The following is a 24,055-nucleotide window of genomic DNA, read 5'->3' on the forward strand; positions in this document are numbered from 1 at the left end:
AAGGTCAATAAATAGTTAAAAGGGCCACAAAATACAAAACTGCTAAGTATCAAAAGCACATATGTATTTACTACAAAATAAAATGATATGCATTTATAGAAGACCCCTAATAGCCTGTCTTTCGCACACAATATCACAATTACAATGCAAAGAAGAGTCCTACGGGATGCTTTTTTGACACTTAAAAACAGATGCCTTTTGGCCAACTGGTCTCCCTCGCTGGTCGAAAGTAATGCAATAATACAGTGTTTGGCTGCCAGACTTCAAATTGCCATTACAACATGTTAATGATTGTGGCCAATTGTTAAGAGAGTTGTTTAAAACTGGCACCCTGATCTTCCACCCAAAGTCATGTCCTCTTAAAGAGTATAGTGCAGTGTGCCAATTATGCCCAATCTGCTATGGCAAAATCCTATAATGCCTTAGCACAGTGTTTCCCAACCTTTTTGATGTCGCGGTACCCTTGACCTCACTCTTCATATCTCAGGGTACCTTTGAGGTTCATTTGGAATTTTTTTGCATTTTTTTAGGGTTTTTTCTTTTTTTGGCCTGTAGGTGGGGGGAGTGGCAAGCAGGGGGAGGGGAGGGGAGGGAAAGCAGCATTGACAGCCGCGTTGTTTGTTTGCCTAAATTCGGCATGGATTTGGGGGGACTTAAAGGGAAAGCTCCCTTTAAATCTACCCCCCCCCCAATTCACACCGCATTTAGGCAAATAAAACAATGCTGTTTAAATGTCATGGGGAAGCCCATGAGGTTTCCAAACCCCCCTCCCCCCACCCCCATTTGATTCCGGAGGGGGGAGGCAGGCAGTAGCATTGTCAGGGTACCCCTGGGACGTGCTCATGGTACCCCAGGGTACCACGGAATCATGGTTGAGAATCACTGCCTTAGCATAAGAAATTCTTTTATTCTAGAGCAAATGAATTACTTGGGCATTACCTTGTGTGGAAGAAGCACCTGTTTTTAAGAGTCAAAAAACTGTCCAATAGGATTCTTTTGGCGCACGATGGAACCAGAAGCACGCCAGGGTGAGAAGTCTTGTTCCGACTTGCTTCCTCTTCACGGCACACCAAGAGAGGACGTGCATCAGGGCAAGATTTCTTGGCAGCATGTTGCATTGACCAATGGATATAACACACCGGCCAAAATGTGTTGGGGTTTTTTTGAAATTTTATTTGTATATACAGAAATCAAACGCACATGTCAAATTCATCTTGGAAATCAACCATCATTATATTTCATTCTAACACTAATACAGTGTCTTTAAAAAAGAAATGTAAAAAAAGTTTGATAGACTTCCTTGTTGTCGCTCAGGAGCTAATTTACCTATAGCATGTATACATCATACTTAGTCTATAATCTGTATTGTATTTTCATTTCTAAGTCTCTTCCTAAGGGTTTTGTCTAGTTTTTTCAAACTTGGTGTTTATCCTATTATTCATCAAAAATCAGGATAATAACGTTTCAATATAATTAATATATATCCATCCTAGGTGATTAAAACATTGATTAAACTCAAATTAAAATAGGTAAACAAACAAACAAAATAAAAAGTTCATAGGCATTACATATATCATATTCCGTCTTACCGCACACTTATCAGTTAACTAATTTAATTTATAAGGAGAAAAAAACACAAGAGAATTCTATACTTTTGCCAAATTTACTTGTTTGACATCGTGTGTATCTGATCTTATTACTTTCATTTAATATTTGTTTCTTAAGTTTGTTTTATTCTATTACATTTCACTTCATTTCAATCTCCTTTCCAGGTACTGATTGAAGGTTGTCCATGTTTTTTCGTATCTTGATGTTGGTAGATCTTTCAGGTAAGTAGATAATCTATCTGTGTCTCTATATTCTACTAATGTTTCTATCCAGCTGTTACAGTTAGGGGTTTTTTATTTTTCTACTTTCTGGCAATTTGCATTCTAGCTGCTGTAGAGAGGTACAAAAATATTATTTACTGCTAAGCTATTTTGAAAAATTCCAAGTAGGTAATTTTCTGGGTGCATTTCAAATTTTTCTCCTAAGATTGACTGGAGTCAATAATACAGACCATATTGCTTCAGTGCTGTTCCATCTACAGTGGTCCCCAATTTGTTTCCAGGCCTTATTCAAGATCACGAGACCAACATTTAAAACTATATATAAGGACCAGCATACCCGAGGGACTGCCTACTGCCTTCTGAACTTGCCCATCCATTCGGAACACCTTCAAAGGGCTCCCACCATCTCAAGCTAGATGGGTGGCAACAAGTTGCGGGATTCAAATAATTTAACAACTGGTCGTTTACAAGCACCATTTTAACAACCGGTTCTGCCGAAGTGGTACGAACCGGCTGAATCCCACCACTGGTGACAACACTAGAAAAGGCTGTCTCAATTGTGGTTCTGAAACCTTGGAACTTCTTCCCCAGGGAGCTTCGTCTTCCTTTATGGTTGGCCCTTTCCTCACAGACGCTTCACAATATTTTGAGGCAGGAAATAAAACATTTCCCCTGAGAGGTTCCGCACAGAGAGGTTCCAAAACGTTTTATTTTCAGCCTTAAAACGACTTATTTGCATCCCGTTCCCTAGTGATTCTTTCTCTGAAAACATTTTGCAAATAGCTTGATGTGGTCACGTGTTCCTTGAGATGTGCACACCATGGTGCTAATCTGAATCTGGTTCATCGACGCGTTGCAAAGAGTTTGTTAGGGAACAACACAAGGTCTTTGAATCTCGCATGCAGTGGGCGTTTTGTGCCGTCCAGCCGCACAGTGGAGCTTTCTGTTTGTGCCCACAGCACGTAGACGGAATCAGTTCTATCCTCTCCTCCCTCCCACCCACTATTTCACAATGGAGCCAATAGTGGCTCCGTGGGACAGTCTGAGGATGTAAACAATGGCGTGGGGGAGGATAACGTTGCTTCTCCCTGAATGCTGCAGTTGCAAACGAAAAAGCTGGGGTGAGTCTGGGAGGCCCAAACTCCCGTCATACTTGTGACACAACATCCTCGTATTGTTCCTCGACACACACATGGACTTTGTAAAGTACAGATGAAACCTCACATCCAGTGGTGGGATCCAAAAATTTCAGTAACAGGTTCCCTCACCAGCCCCCCCTCAGCAAAGGGGGCAGAGGCGTACCTAGGCAAACCTGAGCCCTGGGCAAAACCTGAGTTGGATGCCCCCCCATGGGCAGCCACCCCACCACATTTTTTTTTGCGCCAGGTCATTTCTAAATCATCATCACATTATAGAAAATGCCCCAACTCACAAATCTGAACACAGCAATGGTGAAACACACAGGTTCTTTGATAGAGACTGGTGAGATAAAAGGTACGAAAGGCTGAGAATCCATGAATTGCAGTACCTGAAAGGGATTAACCCAGTTCAGGGAGTGACATTATTAGTCGCAATTGCTATATGGAACCTTCACGTTCAAAGGCAGGATGCCTCTCGGGGAGGCGAGGGCGTGGAGATGGAAAAGCGGACCCAATCAGTAACCCCCTCTCAGCAAACACAAATAATTAGTAACCCACTCTCGGGAACTGGTGAGAACCGGCTGGATCCCATCTCTGCTCACATCTGACTATCATAGTGCAGGCAACCCCTGACCTTACCATACTGTGTACTTCTTCTGTACTGCGTGAATCATCAGGCAGCAATTATTAGTATAGGGTTGGCAGGACATTCTTGGCAACCAATGAGAGTCCAAAGGGGTGGGGCATGGAGAGGCATCATTCCTACAATGTACTGGCATCACTTCCTTTCCGCACATGCAGAATAATGCACTTTCAATGCACTTTGCAGCTGGATTTTACTGTGCGGAATCGCAAAATCCACTTGCAAACAGTTGTGAAAGTGGATTGAAAGTGCGTTACTCTGCATGTTTAGAAGGGGCCTAGGTCTTCCCTGGAAGAGATACTACAGCATCATTCCAATGGCTATTTTTTTAAAATATATATTTTTCTGCCCCTGCCACTCATGGGTGGCCAGGAGAAACCCAGACAATTCCAAACTAGGACCTGAAGGCTTTGTTTGTTGGGGAAATGACTGCCTCACCGGAACCGCCTGTTCCCTTTTTCTCCCCAAATTTAAACTCAATAATATTCCATTCTCTCTGAAATCACATCCTACTTCTGAAATTGAGTTTAGACAAGTTTCTTATCTTACATTTATCTGACATTTGCAAAAAAAAATGGAAATGACATAGCTAATGTTGTTAGGAACCAGGTGAGATAACAATTCTAATGTCTTTGCCCTCTAAGCCTTTTCAACATAATAAAGGATTTTCAACATAATAAAGGATTTTCAACATAATAAAGGATTAGCAATCCAGAAAAACTGGCTGCCCCCGAGACGCTCACCTGCACCGCGGTTGCACCTAACCGCCACCCCAACATCTACCTGCATGCGGAACTATAATTAAAATGCCTCCTAATTGAAAAGGAAGAATGTTTATCTCATCAGGTTTTCTGGTGATCAAAAGAAAAAACAGAACTATGGTTTGCCTGCTAAAACAGGAAAGGCCCGGCAGGTTTGAAATCTCATTAGGATTTTCTTGGGGGAGGAACAGAAGGAAAACGCATTTGAGGTTTTGCTCAAAGGAACTTCCCGTAATTAGTACCAAAGCAAACAGGGATTCGTTCAGAAGCCAACACAGCCTCGTTACAACTGCTGAAGTAAATAATTATCTTTTGCATCATTCTAATGTTTGAATGGAGGCTTTGCTTTGGGTACCTGAACCCTCTGAGTAGATGGGCAGCATCCAAGACAGGGCTTTCTTGGTTGTGGCACCAGGATTATGGAATTCTGGGAATTGAATTCCCCTCTCAGGGATATTTGGCTGCCTCGTCCCTCTATCACAGTGATGGCGAACCTTTTCAAGACCGAGTGCCCAAATTGCAACCCAAACCCCACATATTTATCGCAAAGTGCCAACCTGGCAATTTAACCTGAATGCTGAGGTTTTAGTTTAGAAAAAACTGGTTGGCTCCCTCTTCCTCCGCCCCAGCCACTCAAGCAGGGGCCAGCCTGCTCTAGCCTCCAGCAAGTCCCACGCGCATCACTCTGCCTCTCTAGCATCTCTGCCTCCTCTGTCCCCGTCCCCCCCCCCCCCGTCGGGCAGCAGCCACCCGGAGCACAGGCACCAGGTCCGACAGCCGAGTCCTCCCTGCTCACCACGGTGCGCACATGTCGTGCTCAGTGGCCCAGGCGTGTGTGTGCGGGGGTGATTTTCCGCCCCCCACATGACGAACTCTGTGTGTGCGTGCCCACAGAGAGGGCTCCAAGTGCCACCTCTGGCACCCGTGCCATAGGTTCGCCATCAGTGCTCTATCACTGTCTCCCACCAGTGGGTGAAAACATTTTCCACTGAGTCAGACAGTATAAACAGGTAAAAATGGAGTTAAAATGCTATGTGAGAAAACTCTGCCTGTTATCTTGAGTAATTTTGTATGTTGTTAAGTTGATTTAACTGTGTTTAGTCTCTGCTTATATTTTGTCTGTAAAGTTACCCTACCGGATTGTTTTGAAGTCAGGGCTGTTCAACAGTGGAATACACTACCTCGGAGAGTGATGGAGTCTCTTTATTTGGAGGTTTTTAAAGAGAGGCTGGATGGCCATCGGTCAGGAGTGCTTTGATTGTGTGTCCTGCATGGCAGGGGGTTGGACTTGATGGCCCTTGGGGTCTCTTCCAACTCTATGATTCAATGATATCTCAACTGCCCTGTGCAGCAAAACCAAATTTATCTGCCAGTGTTTTTTTTAAAAAAACATTATCTCTGCAAAAGCAGCTGACAAACTTGTCACAGAGGATGTGATTCAGCCTGTGGCCGGAGTCAGCCATTTACCAGTCCAACCGCTCAGTTAAAAGTCCCTCTGCAGAGAAGAAAGGTTTCTTTGCTGGTGCCACATTGTCATGTTTTTTTCACGATCGATGTCTCGGCTGGTCATCTATGGTGCCGAGACAGCGTCAAGTGGCCCCTAGCCATGCTTGCTGCGCTCCTAAAATGTGTTGTGTTCCCAGTAAACCAGGAAGGTTTGTGCCAAGTGGCATTTATTGCAGGAAGATTGGAAAAGTTTTTTTTTAATTTTAAGGGTAATTTGGTAGACGCTATTTTTGTGTGCGTGTCTTTTGCAAAAGCATTTTCCCGTTCGCTTTTGCATGCCTAATGAACTCTGTTACAAAGGCCAAAGGTTTTTTTTTCACATTCACAAATAGAGACCACGCATCTTCGAAAGGCCACCGGAATCCCACGTGTGCATTTCTTTCCTGGCCTCCCAATTCTCTTCCAAGCAACAATTGTTCCAAAGTGGCAGAAATAAATGACTTTCATTTGGATCCCAGCATTGAAATTGATAGCGGAGCCACAAGTGATTTTATTCCACTTCTGGTCTTGAGTTTAATAAAGATGGAACAATGTTTTATTTCCGTATAAGTTAGGTAGGAACAACCCTGTATTAGATAGAAAGTAGGAATTATAGTTATCTTTTGTAATTGTGTTTGCATGGAACCTCCTTGGCTCAAGGCAGGAATCCACCCCTGCTCCACCTGGGCACGTTCCTTTCAGTTGTAAAACCCAGAATGGACGTTGACAAAAGGGATCCCGGAAGAAGTGCCTCAATCTGCCTAATCCCACCAGCAGGCAGATAAGGGTGCCATCATCGTTAAGTTTCATTTCTGACCCCAAGCACCCAAAAGGACTCTTTGTGCTTTTCCGCCAGTACCTACATCATCATACGCCCTACTCCAGCCGCGAAATCCAAGAAGTGACTGCCCATCGGCCTGTGATTGGTTCCCCTGTATTGTAGCTGTAGGCTTGGTTGTCACGTATTTTGTGAATGAATGGTTGTAGGCTGTCTTGTATTCTCCCGGACTCCCGACGGGGAAAAGGGTATTTAAGTTGTTGTAAAGCTGCTAGGCAGTTGCAGTTGCTGTGGTGCGGAGGTGCTGATACGTAGATAAAATCTTTTATTATTCACTATACTCGCTGTGTTGGGTCCCGTTTGTGTTCCCCTGTGCTGCCGAGAGCTGGTTGGCCTTTTAAAAACAGCTATTAAAAGTTACCAGGCAGCGCGGTAATAAAATTAGTATTTTGTTCCATGTTCTTTCTTTCTGCATATTTTAACTTGTTCCAGGTTGAGGGGGAAATGCACTGCAGCAAATCCCATTTGTCAGCAGCAAGCACGGAAGGGGTGGCAGCTTTGAGGCGAAGGGAAATATTCTTCATGTGATCCACAAAAGATGTAAACAACAAACACCAATGGCTGTTGTGGGTTTTCCGAGCTATGTGGCCATGTTCTGGCAGTTTTTGCTCCTCACGTTTCACCCACGTCTATGGACAGTGAAACTTTAGGAGCAAAAACTACCAGACCGTGGCCACATAGCTCAGAAAACTCACAAAAGTTTTCCGGTTCCGGTTATGCGTCAGGTCTTGAACCTGCAGTCAGACAAACGCCCCAGGTGGCCCCGTGGGAGTCACATGGGGGGCCGCAAAATTGCCCCCACAGTTCTGGGGAAAGGGAGGGGCACGGCAAGGCCTCAGTGCAACGTGTGCACATCGCGCCGTGGTCCAGCCACGCCCCTTCTCCTTCCCAGAAGTAACCCTGAGATCAGGTAGCTGTTTTCACAGACAGGATGTTTTTCCTTGGAAACTCACCCTTTTACAGCCTTCTAGTCTCTCAGCTCTTGTAAATATTTACCCTTCAATGTTCTCATGTAAACTGGCATCAGATTTGGCCCGGCATGTTTACTTCAGCATATTTCAAGAAATGACAGTACAAGAGGTCTGTATCAGTAGAGAAATAAATATGGACAGAACCCACTGAAATACTGTTTTATTTATTTGTCGGTGGGTTTTTTCTACACTTCTACAGGCTGCCTACTCCCAACAAAAATTACAATGAAATCAACAAAATCAAGACATACATTGTCATAACATTATAGCACCAATATGTCCAATTCAGAGGGACACCTGTCTTCTAAAAAAACTGACCTCTGACCTATGCAGGTATGCTGACAGGCGGATTAAAAAAAAAACAGCCAAGATCAGGAATTGGAAGATCAGGAATGCCACAATTAGGAAGTTTTGGAATCTCCATTCCAGTTTGGTAGCCTGCATTAAGGCCATAGCTGCAAAATAAAGCAGGAATCTATCAGTGTTTTACAGACTAACAGAATATATTCCAGCGTCAGCTTTCATGGTTGGCTTGCTGGCTGACGTATACATACACAGCATGAGGAAATTAACTTCCAAAATTAGAGATAATTTACAATCCTACATTTTTCATGCGTGAGCATGATACAAGAGCCATGATCTTAATAGTCGCCATCTGGCAGAATGGAATAAAATGTGAATCAATCAATACCTGGTTTGGCTGACTATACGTGTTCTTGGTGTGCATGCATATGTATATGATTGTGACCACTGAAGAAGGCCCATGGGGTCAAAATGCATTTTGGTCTTGCTTAGGCTCATTCCGTACATGCAGAATAATGCACTTTCAAGCTGCTTTCAATGCTCTTTGAAGCTGTGCGGAATGGCAAAATCCACTTGCAAACAGTTGTGAAAGTGGTTTGAAAACGCATTATTTTGCATGTGCGGAAGGGGCCTTACTGTCATAGAATCATAGAGTTGGAAGAGACCACAAGAGTCATCAAGTCCAACCCCGCCATGCAGGAACACACAATCAAAGCACTCCCGACATATGATCATCCAGCCTCTGTTTAAAAAGCTCCAAAGAAGAAGACTGTGGTCTTGTTCATATATCATCAACTTTGAGACATCGGTATGTATTATATATCATCAAGTGAGGACGACTTGGGTGGCTTTCAATCTGGAGCCTAAATTTAAGGCCAATGTTTTTAACCTTGGATTTTAAGCACAATGTATATTTATTTGTTTGTTTGTTTGTTTGTTTGTTTATTTATTTGATTGATTGATTGATTTTCTATACCGCCCTATCCCCGAAGGGCTCTGGGCGGTGTACAACAAAATTAAATCATAATACAGCTAACAAAATCAAAGCTAAACAAATAAATTTCAATACAAATATACTACTAAATCCCTTTTAAAAACAGCGATTAATACAAAATTTAAAAGTCAACGGCGCCCAGCAAGACCCTAATTTAAAACCCTCCCCAAGCGGGAAGACTGCGGGTCCTGTCTATAAAGAGAAACCCAGATATAAAAGCAGAGGCGGGAACAGGAGGGGGCACCAACCCCATGGCACCCAATTCAGCTTTTGTGAGAGCCTTACCTGACATTTCTTTCATTTGCAGGCTCTCTTTCTTGCTGAGCCTCAGGGAGGACTGCAGAATATCAAAACAACTCAATAGGGCAGGTATCCTGCAAACAATGCAGTTAGACGGATGGGGATGGAGAGTGGCATCAAGTCACAGCTGACTTATGGTGGGGTTTTCAAGGCAAGGGATGTTCAGAGGTGGTTTGCCACTGCCTGTCTCTGCATAGCAACCCTGGACTTCCTTGGTGGCCTTCTATATATTAGGGTTTCAGAATTAGAAAACAATGCAAACAAATAACTAAACAGCTGCCTAAGGCATGACACACCATAATAGGATTAGGGTTATTAGTCTCTGTGTGGGGCCTGGGGAACTCCCAAAATTACAACTGATCTCTAAACTACAGAGCCCCTGGAGAAAATGGTTGCTTTGAAGATGGGAGTTGACTGAGGTTTCTCCCCTCCCTTCCCCATGCTTTACCCACCCCACCTCTAAATCACAGCGTCCCACCTCTAAATCACGCAAAGCATGATTGGTGTTTGATTGGGGAAATGCAACGCATGCTTGGGGAAACAAAACCAATTCACAAGATAAGAGTCTGCCGCTCATGTGGAGGAGTGGAGAATCAAACCCGGTTCTCCAGATTAGAGTCTGCTGCTCTTAACCACTTCACCACACTGGCTCTCAGGCATATTAGTTCTTGAATAAATCTTTATCTACCTTTCTGTCTGGTTGTGTATCTTTGGTGTGACAATTACTCTGCCAACAGTTTATGTATCAATGTATTTGTACTGCATTATCTTTGTCATTAAGGTTGCCAACTCCAGATTGGGAAATCTCTGGAGATTTAAGAACATAAGAAGAACATAAGAACGAGCCTGCTGGATCAGACCAGAGTCCATCTAGTCCAGCACTCTGCTACTTGCAGGGGCCCACCAGATGCCTTTGGGAACTCACATGCAGGATGTGAAAGCAATGGCCTGCTGCTGCTGCTGCTGCTGCTGCTGCCGAGCACCTGCTGCTGCTGCTGCCGAGCACCTGGTCTGCTAAGGCCTTTGCAATCTCAGATCAAGGAGGATCAAGATTGGTAGCCATAGATTGACTTCTACTCCATAAATCTGTCCAAGCCCCTTTTAAAGCTTATCCAGGTTAGTGGCCATCACCACCTCCTGTGGCAGCATATTCCAACCTAATAAAAACTTCCAATTTTATCTCCCAAATCAAATGTATTCGACGTTATACCCAAACCTAACAACCTGGACCAGTTGGCTCTCTCCAGCCTCCGGTTCAGAGAAGGGCCCAGCAGCCAATCAGGAGCGCGCACGGCGGCCGCCTCCCCGCCCCCCTCCGCCCGGGTCTCTCCCGTCCCCGCAAGGAGGAGTCGCGGGCGCGCCTCTCCCTTCCTCTGCAATGAGCTAAAGGCATCAGCCCTGCCAGACCGGCGCGATCCAGCCAGCGTGCAATGCGGGGCAGAGGCCGGCAGTTGGGGGCTGGGCCAGGAGACGTCTCCATCTCCTGAGCGGCGCAGCAGCAGCAGCAGCAGCAGCTCCTTCCTGCCCGGCTGCATCCAGCCCCGCCGGCTTTCCTCTGCACCGGGAGTCATCCTACACCAGACTAGAGACTCTCTCCTCCTCCTCCTCTTCTCTCTTTCTGTGTCTCCTCCGCTCTTGGCGCGGCGGCCAACGTCCTTCCATCAAGATGTGTGACTGTTTTCATCTTGTGCTTCCTAACTGGCCCGGATCTCCAGCCAGTGGTGGGCTGCCTTTAATTCCCCCCTTCTCTGCTTCTCACGCCGCCGTTTGCAAAACGCCTTGGCTAGCTGCGGGATCCTGGCTTCTCTGTGTCCCCTCCCTGCGGCTCTTGGGGTGGGGTGTGGCTCTCGCCGATACTGCATGCATCAGATAAGGAGTTCAGAGGACCCACGGCTAAACTTTCCTTCCCCGCTCTTGCCTTGCCCCCCCCCCCCCAAGCCACGTTGGGAAATCTCGTGCGACGTGTCATAATTAAGGCGATATATTTGTGCGCGTGTCTCACCCCCACCCCGAGAGTGCATGCCTTCAGATGCAATGTTGAATTCCTGCCTTCCCCATCCCACCCCTTTCCCCTTCGTTTTTTTCATAGCACTGAGCACGCAGGGCGCTGTGGATATTGCATGATTGTGAACAAAAAATAAAACATAAGCTGGCTTTTTTTGCATTGCGACTGAAAATTGTATATGTGTTGGATGTCTAGACTTCACCATTTCTTCCACTTAAGTGTCATAATTGATAAGCAACAGCAGGTGAGAAGTTTGAGGCGTAACCAGGTAACACTGTAAGGTGGCGGAGTGCTGCTACCCTGTTTCCCCGAATATAAGACAGTGTCTTGTATTAATTTTTGCTCCCAAAGATGCGCTATGTCTTATTTTCAGGGGATGTCTTATATTTCTGTATTCTGTTCGTCGGGCATGCTTCCAAACAAAAACTTTGCTACGTCTTACTTTTGGGGGATGCCTTATATTTCACACTTCAGCAAAACCTCTTCTACGTCTTATTTTCCGGGGATGTCTTATATTCGGGGAAACAGGGTATAAACGATGGGCTTTTAAAACTGGACTCTGTTTTCAAGGAGGAAGGGACAAATGCTTCAGTGGCAGTGGGAGAGCTGGGATTCAGTTTTGCCATCTGCCCTGAAGGGAACTTCTGGTGGTCAGTGTTTGTGGGAAGACAAGCCAGCAGTGAAGGAAAAGCACTTTGTGCATGACCAGAGGGGCTGTGGGTATATGTGCAACTTCTTAATAGAACAGTTTGACCAAAGATTGGGGTGGGGGTTGCTAAGAGGATGTGGTAAGAGGAATGAGTACAGAACAAGATCGACTGTTCCTGGAAAGATCACCATAACTATGCACTTGGAAAGTTGAAAAAGGAAGTGTGGATTGGGTTGTCAGAATGCTGTCAAGGGACTAGGGAGAAATTTTTCTTTTAAAATTGTTTCCCCCCCCCCCCCCCAAGAGAGAAAGAATGGTTCTGGGACTCAGGCCTACCTGGTAGCACTGTCCTCTGCTCCAGGAAGAAGCTGTGCTCAATTTGTATTTGGGGGAATCGGACCTGCTTGATAAGTGGGGAGGTAAATGGTGCCTCTCTGATACATTTCTGTAAAGAATAGGATGAGCAGAGAGTAAAGGGTATGCATGATGAGTGCATTCGATCAAAGGAGGGTCAAAGAAATACACACCAAGATCAACACTTCCTGCCAGAGATCCCCCCCTTATCTCTCTGAAAAGCAACAGTTTATCCCTGCTCCTTTTCCTCTGCAGAGTAAAGGCATTTGGTACCTGCTAGTTTTTCCCCCCTAAATTGTAATCCAAATAATTCATGAAGCAAGACAACTACAGTGGGTTAATTCCTTCCAAACACATTTTTTAAAAAAAATCCACTTAGAATTGGCAGGCTGCCATGTGTTTGAGATATTGGGAAAATGTAGTGACTAGACAGATAAGGTCATGTTGAAGCAAGAGCACCCGATAAAAGAGCGCTGGATAAAGTTGTACTTTTATTTCTTGAAAGATCAAAGTCGACATAAAATCTTTCCCCCTCTCCTTCCAGTGTGTGTCTCTCCTTATAGCGGGCACTGCAAGAAGTAATTGCATTTAAGTAACTCTAGTCAAAAGTCATACAATTTTGCAAGACCCATTTGCTCATAAACACTGTAAAAACATTGTAAGGGGGGATATTGAATGCATATTGTGTGGTTTTCTGCGTTTTTTTAACGATTCTCTTGTATCATGTTTCATATTGCACTGGAATTTATGGGCTAGCTATTAACATCCCTAGATTTTCCTCTTGTAAAGTAGTGATTTTGTTACTTGAGAGCATCCCAAAGTCCCCTGGGGAATGTTTTTCCAAAAGGAAAACATTGCACATGTAAATCAGCAATTAAAACCATTTGTAAAATTTTAACTTTAAATGTCCCTGGTGCCCTTAATAAAATTTATACTCCAAAAGGAAAATAGCACAGTTGCGTCCTCCTCTAATCCCATGATAATATTTTGATTAGATCCTCGTCTGAATCATAACACACCTGGGAATTTTATTTTGGAACAAGAGAGGCCGACCGACAGCCTGCAGACCAGATCTGGTGCCCCCTAAGCCTGCGATGTTTCAGTGAAGGTGCCGGTAAAGGTTTCTCTCACAAGCTCATTTTTTAAAGAGTCTGAAATAAATATTATTTTATCATTGCCATTTCTAGGCCAGTCACATCAAGAAGGGCATTTGCTAGGAAACCAGAGAGTCTCGTGACATATTAAAAACTAGCAAGTATATATTGTCGAAGGCTTTCACAGCCGGAATCAATAGGGTGTTGTGGGTTTTCCGGGTTGTATGGCCGTAAAATAGGTTTACTGGGCAGTCACATGCCTAAAGCTGCTTAATGCTGAGTCAGATCTTTGGTCCATCAAGATCAATATTGGCTACTCAGACTGGCAGTAGCTTTCCAGTGTCTCAGGCTAGGTCTTTCACACCACCTACTGCCTGGTCCTTCTTAACTGGAGACACCAGGGATTGAACCTGTGATTGTCCACACATCAAGCAGAGCTTCTTCCACTGGGTCTCTGCATCTCCCCAGTGTTCACTGAAGTCAGTGGGCCCAGAAAGGCACAACTCTGCTTTGGGATGCACAGTGGCAAAAGCTGTCTGCCAAACTAGAGTCCACTTCATCAAATGCATGGAATGCATCCTCTGTTCAGGATATGTTCTATGCATCTGACCAGGCAGTTTTAAGTCCCTGAAAGCTTGTTTGTTTGTTTATCTACTTGTTTATTAGATTTAAAGCCCACCCTTCCCTGTCTACAGCTGGCCTCAGAGTGGGTCACATCATCATGGTAAGAATAATGCATGTAAATCAGCCACAATTAAAACCATTGTTAAAATTTTAACTTTAATTGTCTCTGGTGCCCTTAATAAGATTTATACTCCAATATCACCTCCAGTAGCATTTCCAGCACTGAGTGTAAAAACATGATACTTATGTATGTATAAAGTGACTAAAGTCACAACAAAGGGCTTTCAAGGCAAGTGAGAAGCAGAGGTGGTTTGCCTCTGAAGCTCCCTTGGTGGTCTCTCTTCCAAGTACTGACCCTGCTTAGTTTCTGAGATCTGACAAAATTGGGGTATGTCATGTCGCCTTCCCTCCCGACAGCTAGATACCCCAACTGTTATTCTTAATAGCACCAATGAAAGTGAACAATTTGGACTGAAATGACTGGGACTAATTTAATCATATCAAATTATATATGTCAGCAGAAGGACCATGCTGGTGCGGGAAGGAGTCATTCGCTTTTGAAAAATCAGGATGTGGTTGCTTGCTCAGTGAATACACAGTCCAAGCAAATTGATAAAGTTCAGAGTTTCTTCAGTGGCAAATTCAAGACACAGCCAGCAAAGACAGAATTCTGTCAATTCATGCACTGAACCCGGGGGGAAAACCCAGATTTGATGAATTGTCTGGTCACTGTGGAAGGGGGAGGGAGAGACTGTACTCTGGAGAAGCCAGCAGCGGGGGTGGGGTATGAAATCGTCTTCTTATTTGTAAAGCAGTAGGTAAAAGCATCTCCTCTCCTTAATTATCTTGAGTCCTCCAGACTCTCCTGCCCACGGCTCTATTGTTTCATGAGGAAGGGGGAATTAGCACTCCAATATTCCAAACGGGAACTTTTAAGTCATCGAAAAGTGAAGCCCTTAAAATGGCAAGGTTCCTCCACTTCTATGCAGGCAGGCTGCCGACCACAGCCATGTTCCTACTGGTGCCCAGGGACATGGGGTGGGGGTGGAAAACTCTGGTCTTGCCCCAGGGATCATTTTCTGCCGGTACACCTCTGCTCAGGACAGTAAACTCTCCCTAGTTTTGAGATCAGTGGATGATGTCCACCTTCAAGAACTGGGCTGATTTGATGTTCAACAAACCAGAATCTGTGGCGGGGCCTTTTTAGCTGCTGCCCCTGAATTGCTGCCACCATCCCTGCACACTTTTGGGAGCAGCTGAAGCCCTTTCGATTCCATAAAGGCAATTGAGAAATTCCACCACTTCTCCCTACTGCTACCCTTTCATACTCTGCAGAACCTTTACAGCCCTTCCTTTGCTTTCTGGTCCTTCTGAGCAGGGACAATGCATGAAGAGCTGGGAGCAATGGTCCTTTAAAATATTTGTTTGCAGAACTGCCACCCCCCTTCCAAGTATAGCTTTTGACAACTGTCACTTGCTATTAAACTAGTCTGGACACCCTATGGATAGGGTTACCAATCTCCAGGTGTGGCCTGGATTTCTCTTGGAATTACAATTGATCCCCGAGCTACACAAATCAGTTGCTCCAGAGGAAATGGCAGTTTCAGAGAGCAAACTCTATGTTTTTACCACTAATTCTGGGTGAGATCCTTCCCCAGACTGTCCCCTCCAAAGATACCACCCCCAGATCTCCAAGAGTGTTCCAGACCAGAGTTGGCAACCCTCTCTAGGACCATGGACAATGTGACTGTGAACCTGGAATTACTGGCAGAGATCAACTTCCGCAAGTCTGTTGATTCATTTTGAATATCCCCATTTCAACTTTACTTCTCCTTTGCAAGATCTGGAGCTGATTTTTGCATGAGTTTCTTGTTTCTTGTGCGCATTTATCCCAGCTAAAACTATAGGCCTTTAAAAAAAATGTAATTTGCAAATAAAAGGCATAAAAATGGAGTACAAATAGGGTCAAACAATGCAAAAAAGAAAAGGAATCATTAAGGACAGTGGCAAAAATAAGGCCAATCAAAATGGCAGACAACAACGACGAATGGGATCGGAATGAAACAAAATTGGCAGTACTGGATTATTCCATTACAAAGTTCTTGCTGTCAATTTTTTTTTCCTGTCAAGTCACAGGGGACTTCTAGTGACCCTGTAGGGTTTTCAAGGCAAGAGATGTTGGGAGGTGGTTTGCCATTGCTTGCCTCCATGTCACAACCCTGGTTTTCCTTGGAGGTCTCCCACCCAAGTACTAGCCAAGGTCAGGGCTGAGAGGGTGTGAGATCACCCAGCAAACGTCCATGGTGTCAGTGGGGATTCACACTTGGGTGTCCACAATTCCAGTCTGACACCTGAACCACGACACCCCACTGGCTCTCACATTCAATATAGTCATCTGACGCCTGTTGTGTCACTCAGGTGAGAAAGAGTGCAGCCTCCTCCTTAGCTCCAAAGTATTGATGATCGCTGATTTGCTTAATGAAGACAGGTGGTGGGCGGTATTGACAGACGCCTCATCAATCCTGACAAGACATATTTCTGGAGAGGTTAGAGATAGTTGTGCAGTCTATTGGCAGGTAACTTGATCTCTTGGCTTCCAGTACCAAAAGACAAAGGTTGGTCTGAGCTTTATCTGCAAGAGTTTCACTGCAATAGAAAGAAAAGTGTCTTGGATAATTTTGAGATAAGAACATAAGAACAAGCCAGCTGGATGAGACCAGGGTCCATCCAGTCCAGGACTCTGCTACTCGCAGTGGCCCACCAGGTGCCCTTGAGAGCTCACATGCAGGATGTGAAAGCAATGGCCTTCTGCGGCTGTTGCTCCCGAGCACCTGGTCTGCTAAGGCATTTGCAATCTCAGATCAAGGAGGATCAAGATTGGTAGCCATAAATCGACTTCTCCTCCATCAATCTGTCCAAGCCCCTTTTAAAGCTATCCAGGTTAGTGGCCATCACCACCTCCTGTGGCAGCATATTCCAAACACCAATCACACGTTGCGTGAAGAAGTGTTTCCTTTTATTAGTCCTAATTCTTCCCCCCAGCATTTTCAATGGATGCCCCCTGGTTCTATCCTTATTAGCACCATTGGAATAAAACATGGGGTCACTTTGCTGGGAAAATGTGCAAGTCCCTTTGACTTACCTTGGTCATGAGGAACTTTCGGTCTCTCTTCTAATTCAGGGTGTAACTGAGCACTGCCCAGCAATATATATAAGTATATAATGAAATACTGGGGACTTTTTTAAATATTAGGAGAAAAGCCACTTGAATAATGGGCTATTTATTTATTAATGCTTTACATTTGTACCCCGTCAATCTCCCGAGAGACTTGAGGGGGGCTTTACATATCAATACACAATAATATAAACATAATACAAAAATATAAACATAATACAAAAATAATACAAAAATATATTAAAACCAGTTAATTACAAGATGGCATACAATATGCCTAACAATATTTATTTGTTTGTTTACTGGATTTCCATCCCACCCTTCACATACAGCCCAGGCAGGGCAGGCTAAACAGTCTATAAATATATACAATATTACAACAAAAAGATCTCATGCCAGATTTTTTAAAAAGAACTCTTAAAAACATACCTAAAAATAATTACCACGTACTCCCAAACCTGCCCCCTCCCTACCCACCCCCCACCATGTGCATGTGGAGGGCAAATTCCAGGAAAGAAAATGGTCTGAGGGTAAATGGCACCCATCATCCAAAAGCTGATTTCTAAGCCCCACCCACTCTGGCTAAGCCCCACCCACTCTGTACAGTGGTCCACAAGCCACGAGAGGCAGAGCAGGAGGACGGGGAGCTCCGCCTCCAGTGAACTTGGGCTGCTGGGACCGTCCAAGAAGGGTGAGTGCCGCAGCCGGGCTGCTCCTCTCATGGGGGGGTCATCAAACTCAGGTTTTGCCCAGGGCGCCAGTTTGCCTAAGTACGCCACTGGTCTCATTGGATGGAGCGTTCCACCAGACTGGGACCACCAGGGCCGAAAAAATCCCTGGCCCTGGTTTAGACTAGCCAAACATCCTTTGGGACAGGGCCTCAAAATAGCCTGCATGTTCTCCTCACCTCCATTTCCCCTCACAACAACCCTGTGATGTAGATTAGGTTGGGAGGGTGTGAGGAACCCAAGGTCACCCAGCAAGCTTCCATGGCGGAGTGGGTATATGCACCTGGGTTTCCCAGTTCCTAGTCTGACATTCTAACCGCCATTCTAGACTGGATTGCTTAGATCTGTTGGCAATCATAGTATATTCTTCAGATGGAAAGGGTGGGGTGCGCAGAAGAGGTGCATGATAGATCTCTGCTAAGCTCTATCATAGCCATAGGGATTCTGGAGAAGCAAAGTTTAAGGGGGGACATGCAGTGGCGTATTTGCCCGGGGACATGGGTTACCCCCATGTCCCCGGGGGCGATGAATATGGTCACGTGGGGCCCCCCAAGTGACCAAATGCCTTCTGGCCCAGCAGCTGCAGCGCAAGAGAAACCTGCACCCTGGCTGCTGGGCAGGGAAGAAGAGTTTGAGATCGATTCGCAAGTAAGCAGGGCTTAGTCGCAAGTAAGCGAGGCTCTGTACGGGGGGGCACCCGAAGTAGGGTTTGCCTCTGGGCACCATTTGGCCCCCATATGCCTCTGTGGACATGATAGCTATGTTTAAATATTTGAAGGGTTGTCATTTCAAAGAGGGAGCAAGCTTGTTTTCTGCTGCATCAGAGACTAGGGCACGGAGTAATGGGTTCAAGGTGCAGGAAAAGAGATTCCACCTGAACATTAGGAAGGTCTTTCTGACTGTCAGGGCTGTTCGACAGCGGAACTCAATGCCTCAGAAAGTTGTGGAGTCTCTTTCTTTGGAGGTTTTTAAAGAGAGGTCGGATGGCCATCTGTCAGGAGTGCTTTGATTGTGTGTTCCTGCATGGCAGGGGGTTGGACTTGATGGCCCTTGGGGTCTCTTCCAACTCTATGATTCTGTAGCCCCCACAGGGGAAAGATGCAGTCTGGGAAGAGAGTGGAGTTCAGCCAGGATGTGATGTCATAGTATCCACCCTCTGAAGCTGCTATTTTTCCAGGGGGGTGGGGAGTGATCTCTGTAGGCTGGAGAACAGTTGGGTTCTGGGAGAACTTCAGGCTCCATCTGGATATTGGCAATCCTACCTATGATAAAACCCACCATGTAGTTTGGAAGGCAATCTAACAATACTCGAGAGCCAGCTGAGGCACACCCACCGCACCCAGCTCCCAATCTTGCATGGCGAGACACTACTCCCACTCGAATCTGTGCACTAGACACTTAACTCAGGCATCCATGTTTGAGTCTGGCTCAAGCATGCCACCTTAGAGCAACCCATGTTCAGGTGTGCCCATTGTGGGCAGGGAGGCATGACTCTGGGTACAGCAGCTCCTGGTCTGGGTACAGCAGCTCCTGGTGAGGCTTTTGGAGGTTTGCCAGTCCAGGCAACCCCCCCCCCCCCCCGCTCCTAACATGACCTGGAGAACCACCACCCCTCTCAGTGTCAATTTGGGCCAGGAAGCTTGCTGGGAGCTCACTAGCCAGGGCAGCCACCCCCCCTTCCTAGGGTCTGACCTGATCAAGAAACATTTATGTCACATCAATACCCCTGAACTAAGTAAATACACAGTCGTGGAAGATGGTTCCATCACTGGCTGCTGGCTATACTGATTTACAGGAAGTGACTACAGGCAGTAATTCCCAAAATACCAGCACTAGGAGGCAGTTTCAAGGGAATGCCTCAGAACTCTGTGCCTTGTTATTAGCTGTCCAGAAATACTGTTGGCCGCTGTGAAACTGGATGCTGGACTAGATGGACCACTGGTCTGATCCAAAAGGGCGCTTTTTATGTTCTTATCAGGGAAAGGCCTTGGCCTCTATGACGTTGTCGGACCTTCAGAGGAACTGGTTGGTGCTGAGTGAAACAGGATGCTGGACTAGATGGGCCGCGGCGTCTAATCCAGCAGGGCTCTTCTGATGTGCTTATGGTCACTTGGGACCTATAGTATCTAGAGGACTCAGAGGTGAAGAGCCTTAGTGGAGTGAGTACAAAGAAGAATGTGGATCAGATCTAAAAGGGATTAGAGGCAGATCCAAGATATCTGGTATCCAAACCCTTTCCATGGGGGAAGAATTAGGACTAATAAAAGGAAACATTTTTTCATGCAACGTGTGATTGGTGTTTGGAATATGCAGGAGGTGGTGATGGTCACTAACCTGGATAGTTTTAAAAAGGGCTTGGACAGATTTATGGAGGAGAAGTTGATCTATGGCTCCCAATCTTGATCCTCCTTGATCTGAGATTGCAAATGCCTTAGCAGACCAGGTGCTCGGGAGCAGCAGCAGCAGCAGAAGAAGGCCATTGCTTTCACAACCTGCAGGTGAGCTCCCAAAGGCACCTGGTGGGCCACTGCGAGTAGCAGAGTGCTGGACTAGATGGACTCTGGTCTGATCCAGCAGGCTCGTTCTTATGTTCTTATGTTTGCACTCCATCTCCTTCTCCCGTAAGGCAGAAGTGTCTCTTGATGGCCCTTTGAATTCACAGTGGGCAATTGCATTGATACCCTTCCAGTAGAGAATTTTCTTTCAACCAACACACTGGGAATGGAATATCTGGAATCCGGCTTTGATTTTGTGGCTGAACATGTCATTGTGTTCACAATTGTGACTGATATCCTTCCTAGTCTAGCTGTTGTGCATGGATGAGATAAGAGCTTTTATGTAATGGCAAATGTTGACCCTCATGTTTATGGGTTTCTGTGGAAACACAAGTACAAGGTGGAGTCTAGGAAGGGCCATCTTGCTTATCAGCCGCAGATTTTATTTATTTAACAGATTGGCCGAAGTAAGTGCGCTTGTGATGTGGAAACATACAAGACTTGCCCTGGTGTAATATTGGAGGCTCCAGACCTGGATGGTTCGGGTTAGCCAGGATAGCCCAATCATCATCCAATCTCAGAAGCTAGGCGGGTTAGTACTTAGATAGGAGACCACCAAAGAAGTTCACACAGAGCCAGCATGGTGTAGTGTTTAAGAGCAGGTGCACTCTAATCTGGAGAACCGGGTTTGATTCCCCGCTCTGCCACCTGAGCTGCGGAGGCTTATCTGGTGAACCAGATTAGCTTGTGCACTCCAACACATGCCAGTTGGGCGACCTTGGGCTGGTCACGGTTCTTTGGAGCTCTCTCAGCTCTACCTACCTCACAGGGTGCTTGTTGTGAGGGGGGAAGGGCAAGGAGTTTTGTAAGCCCCTTTGAGTCTTCTACAGGAGATAAAGGGGGGTATAAATCCAACTCTTCCTCTTCTTCAGAGGCAGGCAATGGCAAACCACCATTTTTTGTCTCATCTGGAAAACCCTAAAGGTCACAATAGTCAACTCCCTCCGAACATCTCTCGCCCGAGAACCCATAAGTGGTCAACCTAAGTCAACTGTGATTTGATGGCACTTTCTACCACCATAATTTTGGAGGAGACCCACATTTTTTTTTAAAAAGGCAACAAAATAGCATCTGGAATCAAGACTGCAAGATCAGTCAACATGTCAACACATGTTTATATGGTCAGTCTGCCAAATGTACTCTCCTTTCAATCGCTGATACGTGATGTCTGTTGTCTGTATCATAGCTACATCAGGACATTTTCTCTGCGCCACACAAATAGCCAAAAATAACCTGTGGTGGTTATTGGCACACAGAAACTCCATCCTGGGAATTATATGAGGAGTCAGGAACCTGTAAATGGTTTGAAGATGCACTATCCAGCCCAGAATTGGGTTGGCAGGTACCCCCTGGCAACCAGAAGGGAGAGGGAGAGTTAGGGGGGGTTATTGGCAGCAAACTGAGGCCTAGGCCTCTATCGCCAGCAACACAGTGATATATCACTTCCTGCATGAACTGGAATTAACAACATCATGTCTCTGGGATGAGGGGGTGCTCTAGTATTTGGGCAAAAACTCCATGGTAGAAGCTGTTTTACCATACAGTGCCCAAATACCAGAGTGTCCACATTTCACAAGTGACATCAACTAAGGTGACCAGATTTTCACCTTTTTAACGCGGCCGCAGGAGTGCACTGCCTTTTGGGGCGCTCCCCAGTTTCCTGCCCTGTCACAGAGCGGGAAACAGGGGGAGCGCCCCAAAAGGCAGTGCGCTCCTACGGCCGCATGCACGGGAGGCTGCCGCACTGCCTTCTGGGGTGCTCCCCTGTTTCCCGTCCTGTGACAGGGTAGAAAAGGGGAGCGCCCCAGAAGGCAGTGCGGCAGCCTTCCAAAAATCAGGAGAATTAAAAAAACCCGCGGGACGCGGGACAAATTGCTCAAAAGCGTGACTGTCCCGCCAAAAGCGGGACGTCTGGTCACCTTGCATCAACACGTCATCAGCAATAGAGGCCTAAGTTTTCAGGTGATGTCATTCCCCACCACCACCAGTTGGCTAAATAGTGCTGGAGGAAGATATGCCAAAGCAAGGGAACCCCATGCCCTCATTGGAGGTCTTGGGACCCTAGTCCAGAATCCAGAGGCATAGGGGGCAAAATGGGCTCTTCCTTACTCACTACATAGCCTGGTTCCTTAGTTACTAGATGCTCACAGCATCTGAATTCTGGCCTTGCAGCACGAGCTAGCAATGGATAATTTAGCAGCTGCAACTCTATTCTTCCAAAGATTCAGACAGGTTCCAATCTAGAGTGCTCTACTTGTAGTCTAACCTAGAAAGCGCCTTGCTAACTCTTAGCTTTTGGGGAAGCGCTCGAAGGTGTTTGCAGAAAGTGTGGAGTCAAAGGAACTGCTGAGTCAGAGTTCCAGCTGCTATAGGGTGGGGTTTCTGTGCTTTGCAGAGTGCTCTCTTCCTTCCAACAATGAGTAGACTGACAGAAAGGATTAAACAGATGATGCAAAAATCAAGGAAACCGTGCCGATTCCAAAATGCAGGTTTTTGCTGTTCAAGTATTTTATTTTACAGATTTTGTTTGTTTTCAGTGCTCAGGAGAACCCCGTTTTTCTCTTCCTTGTTGCCTCCAAACACCCATACCTTTTTTCCTTGAAGAACACACCTTGTGATTACTCAAGAGAAGAAATAGTAGGACAGCTGCTCGTGGAGTGAGGCACCGTGCCATTTTTAAGATGGGTGTGACATCTTTGCTCTCTGAATAATGCATTAGTTTGTTTTGGGGATCTGCAAGAAGGAGCAGTGGAGACGGCACATCGCAATACGGGTGCTCACCTATTTCACATAACCATGGGTAGTCCCCGTCAGGTGGGGCCAAACCTTCAGCTGCCAATATAGATCGAATTCTCGAGAACTAGCTTGAGAAACTGGCAACGGGACTTATTCATCTTGTGGTAACCTGTAGCAATCCCTGCCAGTTATAAGAAGGGTAATGATCCTTGCCACGTACACCTCTTGAGAACAGGGGAAACTAATTCAAGCACACAGGAAAAATTATGGGGGCGGGGGGATCAGAAATGGAGGCAAGTTGAATTCTTCCCTGGATTCTTTGGACATCAGATGAGGATGTGTTTTCTTTTACTCTCTCTCTCTCTCTCTCTCTCTCTCTCTCTCTCTCTCTCTCTGTGTGTGTGTGTGTGTGTAGTGCTGTCAAATCGCAACCGACATATGGAAAACCAGTAGGATTTTCAAGGCCAGAAACTAACAGAGCCAGCGTGGTGTAGTGGCTAAGAGCAGGTGGATTCTAATCTGGAGATCGGGATTTGATTCCCCACTCCTCCACCTGAGTGGCGGAGGCTTATCTGGTGAGCCAGATGTGTTTCCGCACTCCTACATTCCTGCTGAGTGACCTTGGGCAAGTCACAGTTCTCTCAGAACTCTCTCAGCCCCACCTACCTCACAAGGTGTCTGTTGTGGGGAGAGGAAGGGAAAGGAGTCTGTAAGTCACCTTGAGTCTCCTTACAGGAGAGAAAGATGGGGTATAAATTCAGACTCTTCTTCTTCTTGCTATTGTCTTCCTCTCATATAATAATATAATATAATATAATATAATATAATATAATATAATATAATATAATATAATATAATATAATATAATATAA

General features: G+C 45.6%; 2 protein-coding genes across 3 annotated transcripts in view; one reads left to right on the forward strand and one right to left on the reverse strand.

Moving 5' to 3' along the window:
• The window catches only part of LOC125426857 (SERTA domain-containing protein 2-like), a 751,974-nt gene that overhangs the window by 20,145 nt on the left and 707,774 nt on the right, over positions 1–24,055 (reverse strand). The window lies entirely within an intron of this gene.
• Positions 10,641–24,055, forward strand: part of LOC125426852 (protein AHNAK2-like) — a 108,748-nt gene continuing 95,333 nt past the window's right edge. The window contains exon 1 of one of the 2 annotated variants that reach the window (XM_048485655.1): positions 10,641–10,984. In XM_048485655.1, coding sequence (XP_048341612.1) covers positions 10,930–10,984 — 55 coding nt within the window. In that variant the 5' untranslated portion in view covers positions 10,641–10,929. The remainder of the gene's footprint in view (positions 10,985–24,055) is intronic. The other variant, XM_048485657.1, reaches the window with a different exon arrangement.

This window comes from Sphaerodactylus townsendi, linkage group LG02, assembly GCF_021028975.2.
Source record: "Sphaerodactylus townsendi isolate TG3544 linkage group LG02, MPM_Stown_v2.3, whole genome shotgun sequence".
In the NCBI taxonomy this organism is placed as follows: Eukaryota; Metazoa; Chordata; class Lepidosauria; order Squamata; family Sphaerodactylidae; genus Sphaerodactylus; species Sphaerodactylus townsendi.